This window comes from Eupeodes corollae, chromosome 3 (assembly GCF_945859685.1).
Source record: "Eupeodes corollae chromosome 3, idEupCoro1.1, whole genome shotgun sequence".
Taxonomy (NCBI): domain Eukaryota; kingdom Metazoa; phylum Arthropoda; class Insecta; order Diptera; family Syrphidae; genus Eupeodes; species Eupeodes corollae.
In genome coordinates this window covers 123,796,241-123,808,034 of record NC_079149.1, presented here as the reverse complement: position 1 = coordinate 123,808,034, position 11,794 = coordinate 123,796,241, and the positions used below count along the sequence as shown (strand labels likewise).

At 30.6% G+C, this 11,794-nt stretch overlaps 1 protein-coding gene across 1 annotated transcript; it reads left to right on the top strand.

Moving 5' to 3' along the window:
• The first annotated feature begins 1,049 nt into the window (after positions 1 to 1,049).
• LOC129952159 (multidrug resistance-associated protein 1-like) lies at positions 1,050 to 11,794 on the top strand. Its single transcript, XM_056064617.1, has 14 exons — positions 1,050 to 1,149; positions 5,637 to 5,752; positions 5,820 to 6,125; positions 6,192 to 7,529; positions 7,594 to 7,740; positions 7,826 to 7,913; positions 7,981 to 8,797; positions 8,856 to 9,057; positions 9,177 to 9,384; positions 9,449 to 9,669; positions 10,075 to 10,292; positions 10,353 to 10,856; positions 10,918 to 11,299; positions 11,363 to 11,794. The coding sequence occupies exons 2-14, from the start codon at positions 5,702 to 5,704 to the stop codon at positions 11,552 to 11,554; spliced, it is 4,674 nt and encodes a 1,557-aa protein (XP_055920592.1). The 5' UTR covers positions 1,050 to 1,149; positions 5,637 to 5,701; the 3' UTR covers positions 11,555 to 11,794.

Sequence of the window (11,794 nt, the reverse complement as noted above, 5' to 3'; positions counted from 1 at the left end):
CTGAGATAATGAACTTAAACTTGTTTAAGCAGGTAAGCTACCTATAATTTTAACATTAACATTAATGATTAACATTATTATATGCTTGTAAATTTAATAAACATTAACATTAATGATTAACATTATTATATGCTTGTAAATTTAATAAAATTAACATTTAATATATTTAAAAAAAGATTCGTAAATTTTGTTTAATGTTTTGAAGTTATTTGATTAAATAGTGTAACAAACATTCTTCATGGGGTACTTTCAACTCTATAATAGTAAACAACTTCTATTTTACTATCTGATACTTACATAATGTAGTTTATTAAGGACTTTATAAGTTTTCAAAAACATTGTACGTCTTCTTATATTTAACAAATCTCAAAAAGATTATTCATGGTTTTTTCACTGGTATTTGAATACTAATTATTCGAGTTTTGTCAATAAATGATCATACAAATATTGCGATTACTATGTGGTTATTAAGTCTCGTCTAAATCGTTCTTCAGTTGAACATTTTCAGTACGTATCAATCTTACAGAACTATGTTTTATCTCAGCATTTAATGTGATCTTTTCAGAGATTTGTCTTTTGAGTTTTATTGTTGAGTCTTGTCCCTTATTGTTTTCAGACAATTTAAGCTCAAATGCAGGATCGAAATTATGATAGTCATAATTATCTTTTAAAATTACTATTTTATTTTTAATAATCATCACAACCATTCATGATTCTGCATAATTCACACTCAATGAAGACACAAATCTCTCTGGTTTTCTTAATAATAAAATCCATACTGCAACGTCATTCTTTCGATTTTGAGTTATCCTTATCAAAGAAATTTGATTGTAAAATATGATACAAAATATTACTCATTAAGCTTATTCGCACAATAAGTAAAGTATTTATATATAATTCTGTATGAAGATAAATACTTAAACAAATAACAACAATATAGTACTCGTATTTATTAACTAAAGATACCAAGTTTTTAGATTATTAATTGAGAGGTAAGTTTTATATTTATTGAAGAAATTGTTCATTTTGAATTTAGTTCTTTAACGGTGGCTAAATGGAGTAGTTAGTTTCGGTATTCTACTTCTTACTTGTCCTCGTGAATTCTTAAATTATATCTTAAAAAATAAGATCTGAGAAATATTTTAGATTGTAAGTGATATTTGAAGAAAATTATAAGAAAGATTAAAGGACAGTGAAACTCAATAATTGCTCCTTACGTGATACATAAAAATACAAAGAATATTCAAAAACATTAAAATTGAAAGTGATTTTGAGTAAATTTAATTGATACAAATCTAGAATCATATAATAATTTAGTGATAAGATCAATTCAAAACGAAATGTTTTAAAAATTAGTCATCGGTATTAAAAATGGATATCAGTTATACTATTTCAAATGTAATAAATACAAAATCGTAAAATTATGTAGTGGATACATACAATCTAAATCAAATACGTTCTGTTTAAATGATATTTTCAAATCGAAAAGTTATAATAGTCTTTTTTTAGTTATTGTGAATGTCCTTGAGGGTATTCAAAGGTGATAAGTTAAAATTAGAAAATCAGTTATCACATCACACTCAAACCAAATCGGCTTTAAGTCAAATAATATATAGTTGAAAAAAAATCAAATCACCTTAAAACATTTAAAGTGATAAAAGTCCTATTTTATTAAATTCAAGGACTGATGATTTTTTAACGGTCTTATTTATTTGTTATGAGTTATGGAAAAATCACAAACAACATTTTCAAATATCAAAAAGTAATGAAAGTCGTTTTCTAAGCATGGTGAATGTCTTTGAGGGCATTCAACGATGACAATTTAAAAGATCAGTTACCACATCACACGTAAACTTAGTCGACTTTAAACTAAATAATAAATAGTTAAACAAAAATTTATAACACATAAGATCATTTTGAATGATTTTTGATTTATTTCAGGACTGATGTTTTTTTGAGACTTTATTAATTTGTGATTGAAATATCGGATCTGCCAACGAAAGTAATATTTGGCTTATACATTTTTTTACTTAACTACATTTAAAAAAGAAAATCAAATTTTTCGCATTTTTTAATGGAAACCAATAGCTTTAAAAATAATTTGAAATAATTCTAATATTTGTTTTAATGTACACAAAGTTGGGGTTACTATTATAGTATACAAAAAACAAATTCTCAGATACAGTTCTATACAGAAATCCAATTTCCTACAGTAATCGAAAAACATTATATTATTTTAATACAAACTATCGATAACATAAAAATTTGTGTTACTTGTGTAAAACAATTTTAGTCACAACTAAAGTTAGTCATCAACAAATCTCTATATTCTTAAGCGCCGAAGAAATTAGTTTCTGTTGCATATTATCAAACCATGACATCGTCTTATTTATCTAATTTCCATTGGATTTTTGGACAGCAAAATATCACACATTTTTTGTGTATTACTTATACAGAGAATGATAAGATCCAAAATATTTACAACGGTCCTTAATGAAATATTTCCATTATACATAAACACATTGCAACAACAAAATCAGCAAACTCATCGTATCTATAACTTATCGTCACAATTAAACGATTGTGTCAATAATATTGATATTATTTTTTTTTTCGTGATGACGTCACATATAATAATCTAGATCGAGATATGTACTTGTGTATGTACAGTTATCAAAAATAAAATACATATAGGAATACGTAGAATTACCTTTGTTATCAATAAAATAACCGTCCTTGAGTGATTAGATTTATTGCAAAGATATAATTTTTTGCCTTAGCAAAACCAATCAAATATTTAAAATTAGAGGTTTAATCTTTGATTTTATTGATGACTGATTTATAATTAAATATGTAATTTGCAGAGCAAAACAATAACAAAATCATTTTTTCCTGGTTTACAAGTACTGATTTCTTTTTAATATTGGAAACAATATTAAAGTGAATTGTATACAAAAATTTAATCACGTGTGTATTAAAAGTGTGATTAGAATATTTTCATGTCTTAAAAACATTATCAATTTACAACTTAAGTTATAGCTCTTATTAGTTTCTATCATTGAAACCTATCATTGGAAATGTCTATCACAGAAATCTATCAGTGAAATAGTGTAAAATTGATACAGAAATCAGTTTAACGGTTAGACTTATTTCTTGAATCAGCTGTTCAGGAAAATAAATTTAGTGCAGGAAAGTTGTAAAATTAAGCATTTTTTCTCGGAAAAAGACTATTAAAAGAAAACATTGTATTTTATCAAACATGTTTTCGAATGGATTTCAATAATAGGTATAACTGGTTTCTTATTTTGAAGTTTTTTGAAACCTACATTTTGATCCAAACCAAAACTTACACACATGTCATCTTCTACTAACACACAACTCTAAAAGTAATTTTTTTTTTCAAAAATGCTAAGCTTACTTAAATTTCAGAATTTCAAGAGCATTTTTGAGGTAAACAGAGAACATTTGAACTTTTACGAAGTGCACGTTAAAGTGTCAAAAATTTAAAATCATAAAATTCTTTTCAACATAACATTTAACGTTACTTTTGGACCTTGTACAATTTTTGTAATGAGTGAACATTTAATTTTTTAAAGGTTATTTCCTGGGCCACCATTTGTCAAATTGAAGAGTCGAAATAAAAGATTTTTAGAAAGATGTCTGTGCGTGCGTGTGTACGTACGTCCGTACTTTCACGACATTTTTTTCGTCGTTCATAGCTCAAGAACCAAAAAAGATATCGACTTTAAATAAATTTTTTATACACATAATAAGGTAGAAAGAAGCAGAAAGGGCTCTTAAGAAAATTGCGTGGGTGTTTTTTTACCATAGCAGTTTAAAAAAAAGGTGAACATTTTGGTAAAACCCAAACATCTTTCGAACCAAAAACGCTAAAGACTTGAATTAAATTTGATATTATATATTGTAACGTGTTACCAAACAAATATATATTTTGAAAAAAAAATTCAATTAACCTTTTTTTTTATAAATTAAAAAAACTGAAAAAAAATGTGTCACCTCAAAAATTTTAAAGATTACAAAACAATTTTGTACAACGAAAAATAACGTTTTTGACATCTGGTAAAATTTTGAGAAAAATCGAATTGACAGTTTTTTTTATAAAAAATAAAAACCTAAAAAAACATTACTTACTAAAAGTTGGTAAAAATTGAATTTCGACTCAAATATCTTTTCAAAACTTTGAGATTATGGCTTCCAACTTATTTTACCTTATAAAAACTACTGTTTTCAACATTCTGAAAATTTTTGAGAAAAATCGAAATGACAGTTTTTTTTTTACAAAAAATAAAAATTAATTAAAGTTGGTGAAACTGATTTTCGGCTCAAATATCTTTTCAAAACTTTAAGATATTGGCTTTAAACTGCTTTTATCTTTTAAAAAACATTGTTTTCAACATTCAGTAAAATTTTGAGAAAAATCTAATTGACTGTTTTTTTTTTACAAAAAATATAAACCTAACAAAAAAACAATACTAATACTATTATTGGTAATTTTAAAATTTGTAAGAATAATTCACCTAACAACTTTTTTATAACCCAACACGAAAACCTACAAACTTTTAAGCAAGACAAATAGACAGACGGAATGAGAAGTTATCAGTGTGGGTTGCTGCATCCCAGCCTCTTTTTATATCTGTAATAAGTGCCACACCCCAAAAGAAAAGGACATTGAGCCCAAATTTACTTAAATTTATGACATAACGGCAGATAAGAACTAGGGCTTCAAAATTATAGTAGTTAAATTTTTGACCATAATTATACAAACTATAAAGTTTCAAGTGCTAGTAATATAATAATAAAAAGGTGTTTTTTGTGTTGACGATATTTGATATCTCAACCTCAAATAGTTTATTGCTGATTAGTTCCAATTGTTAGACAAAAATTCAAGTGGCCAGAAGCTATTGGGTTTATACATAGTATTTCCATTAAGTTATTCACCTTTATGTCATGCATTATAAACCATGACTTGCGATTTCGAATTTTGGAATACACCATGTCAATATTATGACATATTAAATAATTTTCTATGAAGGCAGATAAGCACTTCTAGTGTTCAAAACTCTGCTACTTTAAACGTTTTAGATAAAACATTAGCAATTTCATTTAAGTCCTTATAGATAAATAACTATGAAGGTGAATTTTGTGCTCGGGAAAAACCTTTACCTTCTTAAAAGTTATAAGGGAATGAATTGCATTTAATACAATGACTTCGTTCAAAAATTCAATGGTGAACTGTCGGATTTGTACAACAATCTTTTTGATACGGGTCAACATATGTAATTATCAGTGTTTAACATCTTCTAATTTTGAATAATTGTTTTGTTTTCGTTTCATTTTTTATTTGCGTATTTCTTTTTTTAAATCTAGAAATTTGAATTAATTTAATCAATGTGATAATTTTGAAAAGATTTCTTTAATCGTTTTTCTTTTTTGTCGTTTATTTTGTATTAAGTTAATTTTTTTTCGATTGCTTTATAATTAACATTAGGTAAATAAGAATTAAAAATGACAATAAAGGACTAAGCGTTGAGAGCATTAATAAATATTAATAAACTATTCATATTATTTTGATAACATTGTTTGTTTAAATTTCAACACTATTTAACCTTTTACAGATTGAAAATTGAAAATTGAGAACACTTACTCTTATTTATAAGCCCTGTTAAATAAACCTGCCAAAATGGCAAACGATGTTGGTGCTATGGAAAAGTTCTGTGGTTCTGAATTTTGGGTAATTATTTTAACTATTTTAAAAATATAATGCGAAAAAAACTAACGTGTAATCATTTATATAACAGAATTTGACGACCCTCTGGAACACTAACGACCCAGATTTTACACCCTGCTTCGAACAGACCGTCTTAGTATGGATTCCCTGCGGATTTCTTTGGATTTTTATGTTTCTAGAATTGTATTACCTGCGTGCGAGTTTGGATAAAGATATTCCTTGGAATTTCAAGAATATATCGAAAATAGTTTTACATGTTGCTTTGCATGTCTTATGCGTTTGGGACTTTGTCAAAGCTCTAATTTTAAAAGGTTCTGAAGATAATTTAATCTATCCAATTGATGTTTGGGGACCAGTTATTAAATTCTTCACATTTGTAAGTATTAGCTTCTATCAAGTTTTGCAATTTCTAATACATTTCTTTCGTTTTTTTTACCAATAGGCAGTTGCAATAATGTTCGTATTTCTAAATCGTCGATTTGGTGTTCAATCTTCAGGAACTTTATTCTTGTTTTGGTTCCTTTTGGTTCTGTTGGCAATTCCTCAATTTCGAACTGAAATACGTGACTATACCGATCGTCATGATCATTCTGAAATTTTCTCAGATGCTCAAATGTCATGGGCTGATTACAAATTCATTAGCTTTATGATCTTCTTTGGAATATCAGTTTTAATATTGTTCTTGAACTGTTTTGCTGATAATATGCCCAGAGAAACTAAATACAATAGGACACCGAAAGAAATTCCTGAAGTATCAGCAAGTTTCTTATCTCGGATGACATTTTCATGGTTTGACAAAATGGCCTGGTTGGGTTATCGGAAGCCTCTCGAACACAAAGACCTTTGGGAACTTCGTCCACAGGAAAGCTCAAAGGAGGTTATGCCAATTTTCGCTAAGAATTGGAACAGCAATGTTCGCAAGAACTACCGTGTTGAAGATCGCGATTCTAAAGGTCAATCTACAATTGGAAATGTGGTGTTTGAAAATCCCAATGGTGCAAACAAGGAAACACTTGCTTCGATAATGCCACCGATTTATAAATCATTCGGTGGAGTTTTTCTTTTTGGGTCAGTATTCAAATTGGTGTCAGATCTTTTGTCGTTTGCTTCTCCAAAAGTTCTGGCCTTGATAATTGCATACGTCGAAACTAAGGCCGATGATACTAAAGAATCAGAACCAGAATGGCGGGGCATTTTGTATGCCATATTGCTGTTCCTTTGTGCAGCTATCCAAACTTTCTTCTCGGCTCAGTACTTCCAAAAAATGTATATCGTTGGTCTACGCACACGAACGGCTCTGGTCAATTCGATCTATCGTAAGGCACTTGTCATATCGAATTCCGCTAAAAAAGAATCAACAGTTGGTGAAATTGTCAATTTGATGTCTGTTGACGCACAACGTTTCCTCGAATTGGTAACCTATGTGAGCATGATTTGGTCAGCTCCACTTCAGATCATTCTAGCTTTGTACTTCTTGTGGGAATTGCTGGGAATAGCAGTTTTGTCAGGATTTATTGTGATGATCATTTTGATTCCAATCAATTTGGTCGTCGCTAGTCGTGCTAAGAAGCTACAAGTGAAACAGATGAAGTACAAAGATGAACGTGTTAAATTGATGAATGAAATTCTGGCAGGAATTAAGGTTTTGAAACTTTACGCCTGGGAACCAAGTTTTGAACAACAGATTTTAGGAATCCGTGGTAAAGAAATTGAAAAACTCAAGTCTGCAGCCTATTTGAATGCTGGAACATCTTTCATTTGGTCATGTGCACCATTTTTGGTAAGATGATTTTCTATAAAGAAAGATGGTAACAATGTTGAACTTTAATAAATTTTGCTCACAGGTTTCTTTAGTTACATTTGCAACTTATGTTTTGATCGATGAAAAGAACGTGTTGGATGCTTCAACTGCATTTGTGTCATTATCGTTATTCAATTTATTGCGATTCCCCTTGGCTATGTTGCCTATGTTGATATCAAATTTAGTTCAGGTGAGTTTAAGAAGCTTTTGAAGGACCCCTAACCGACCTCATCATTGTTGTAAACTTTTCAAATCAATTATCTTTCTTATTACAGACTCAAGTTTCGATAACACGTATAAACAAATTCTTAAACAGCGAAGAACTTGACCCGAAGTGTGTGGGACATGATAAATCAGAAAAAGGTATGTTTTTTGAAAAGTTTTTTTTTTTTGGAATTCAAAAATGTTTATGGTTTTTAATAAAATTTAGCTCCGATGTTAATTGAAAACGGTTCCTTTTCTTGGGGTGATGATGTCATTTTAAAGGACATCAATATGAAAATTGAAACAAATACACTTGTCGCCATAGTTGGAACTGTAGGATCTGGAAAGAGTTCCATTATTTCAGCTTTCCTTGGTGAAATGGACAAATTAAGAGGCAGAGTCAACACTGTTGGATCAATAGCTTATGTACCTCAGCAAGCTTGGATGCAAAATGCCACTCTTCGAGATAATATTGTCTTTGGTAAACCATACGATCGTAAACGGTATCAGAAAGTTATTGATGCGTGTGCATTACGATCGGACTTCCAAATGTTGGCTGCTGGTGATATGACAGAGATTGGTGAGAAGGGAATCAACTTGTCAGGTGGACAGAAGCAGAGAGTATCTCTTGCAAGAGCTGTTTACAGTGATTCGGATTTGTATTTGTTGGATGATCCTTTGAGTGCTGTCGATTCACATGTTGGAAAACATATTTTCGAAAAAGTCATCGGACCAACTGGTCTGCTTGCGAATAAAACTCGAGTTTTAGTTACACACGGAATTACTTATCTACCCAAGGTGGATAATATTTATGTTATGAAAGGCGGTGAAATTAGCGAAGATGGAACATACTCAGATCTGCTCAATCAAAAAGGAGCTTTCTCTGATTTCCTTATCCAGCATCTTACTGAAAACACTGATGAAATAGAAGAATTGGATGAAATTGCTGAACAACTCGAGAATACAATTCAATCGGAAGAATTACGAGGCAAATTTGTACGAGCTATTAGTCGAGCTAGATCGGAAAGCATTACTGAAACAGGGTAAGTGTTAGAAAATTCCAAATTATGAACAAAACTAAATAAGTATAAATTGATTTAGCTCAATAAAATCATTTGGAAGCGACAGAAGCAGCATTCGTAAATCAATTAGATCACTTAAGAATGATAGAATAGGAAGTTTACGAAAACGCCAATTTAGCCGTCAAGAATCTGTTGTGTCTGTGGCTTCAAAAATGTCAGATTTGGCAGTTGGTAAAGACGAGGGTAAACTTATCGAATCCGAAAAGTCACAAACAGGCGGGGTAAGTTGAAAGTCTCATTGGGACGAATTTATGTTGTCATAATTTTTTGAATTCTTGTGTAACAAGATGAATGTTCAATAAGAAATGTTAAAGAAAAAATGCTCCTTACTTCTTTTTAGGTTACTTTGGCTGTCTATAAACAATATATCCAGAGTATTGGAGTTTGTTTGGCGATATCAACAATTCTCTTGAATTGTTGTTTCCAAGGTCTTTCTATAGGATCAAACTTATGGCTCACAGAATGGTCAAACGATAAACGTGCTGGTACTGATACTTCAGTCAGAAATATGTATTTGGGTGTATATGGTGGTCTTGGATTTGGACAAGGTAAATAATTACAATCTTTAATATTTGTGGTAATTTTTAAAATATTTTTTTTTGTTGCTTATAGTTGCAGTTGATTTTACTGCTTGTTTAACTTTGGCACTTGGATGCATATATTGTTCGAAATCACTTCATGAATTCTTAATAAGCAATACAATGCGTTTCCCTATGGATTACTTCGATACAACACCAATGGGTAGAATTTTGAATCGATTCTCGAAAGATGTCGACACCGTGGACAATATACTTCCAATGAATCTTCGGATGTTAATGTCACAATTCTTCTCGGTAAATATAATGAAGATCAATATAAAAATTGGGCTGTCAAAAACTGTTTATGGCTTAAAATTTAAGAGAATAGGAAGGATTTTATATTTTCATTTCAAACAGATTAGGCATCTTAATTTCTTTTTAACGGTTTATGAAAGGTAAACTCACAAAATGGCTACTTTCCTTTTTAGTTTCATAGGTGCTAGCGCTATTTGACATTTATAAATGGCGGAAAAGGCGCGTTTAGTTGTTGATGTTTATTAAGAAAAGTGTTTCAGTGTTTTTTCGAATTAAAAAACTGTTTGTTAGAAACATGACAACATCAAAAATAAGACTGTTTAAAGCTTTTAATCAAAATTTAGCTGTAAATTGTGTTATTTTCTTTGAAAAAAGTACTTAATTTTCTTTCTTTCAATAAAATAGATGATAGCAACTTTAACGGTCATTTGTATTTCGACCCCTATCTTCATTGCTGCTATTATTCCAATTGGACTTATATATTGGTTCGCCCAAAGATTTTATGTTGCAACTTCGAGACAATTGATGCGTTTAGAGTCTGTAACTCGGTCGCCAATTTATTCACATTTCAGTGAAACTGTTACGGGAGTCACTACAATTAGAGCGTATCAAGTTGGAGATAGGTTTGTACATATTTAAATTTAAAAAAAGCCTTGAAACAAGTTCATATTCAATGTCAACAGATTTATCGAAGAATCCGATAACCGTGTGGACTTAAATCAATTGTGCAAATATCCCAGCATCATTGCGAATCGTTGGTTATCGGTTCGTTTGGAAACTATTGGTAATTTGGTGATTCTGCTGGCTTCTTTGTTTGCTGTCCTGGGCAGTCAAACCAATGCAGCTTTGGTTGGTTTGTCTGTGACGTATTCGCTACAAATTACTGCAACTCTCAATATGTTGGTTCGTGTTTCATCCGATATTGAAACTAACATCGTGTCTGTGGAACGTATCAAGGAATATGGTGATGTCAAACAGGAAGCACCATGGGAAATTGCAGACGTTAAAACTCCAAACGGATGGCCTCATGATGGTCGTGTTATGTTCGAAAACTACATGGTTCGTTATCGAGAGGGTTTGGATTTGGTATTGAAGGGTGTTACTTTTGACATTACCGGAGGTGAAAAGGTGGGAATTGTTGGACGCACTGGAGCTGGAAAATCTAGTTTGACCTTATGCTTATTCAGGTAAGACGAAAAAAGTTAGACGAACGTCAAATTATATAACTTATGGCGTTTTCTCTTATAGAATCCTTGAAGCAGCTGGTGGCCGAATTCTTATTGATGGTGTGGACATTTCGAAACTTGGTTTGCATACATTGCGTTCGAGACTGACAATTATTCCACAAGATCCTGTTTTGTTTTCTGGGTCATTGCGCATGAATTTAGATCCATACAAACGAAATAGTGATTCTGAAATATGGACTGCCTTGGAATTGGCACATTTGAAGGAATTCGTCAAAGGAATGCCCGCTGGTTTGAATCATGAAATAAACGAAGGTGGTGAGAATCTTTCAGTTGGACAGCGACAATTGGTTTGTTTGGCACGAGCTTTGTTGAGGAAAACAAAAGTTTTGGTATTGGATGAAGCGACAGCTGCTGTTGATTTGGAAACTGATGATCTTATTCAAGTGAGTTTTGGAATATAATTTATTTTCGTGTTTGGAGAAACTTATATTTCATTTTTGTTTTAGAAAACAATTCGTTCTGAGTTTAAGGACTGCACTGTGTTGACAATTGCCCATCGTCTCAATACCATACTCGATTCAAATAAGGTTATCGTTTTGGACAAGGGTCAAATTGTTGAATTTGATTCACCGACAGCTCTATTGGAAAACAAAAACTCATCATTCTATAGCATGGCTAAGGATGCTAATCTTGTGTAAATAAAAGTGTTAATAGTTACCTCTGTACATATATAGAACCTAGTACTTATAGAGCTCGATATAAATAATTACATATTTAATTTATATTCAATTTTACGTTCGAAAATTAGTTCATAATGATAATGATTTGTTTTTTGTATTGGTAAAGACTTAAGTTAAAATGTAATAAATATTGTCAACATTCAGCAAGTAAGAAACATGAGAGATTAAAAATTATTTATAAAAATAAATAAAATAAAC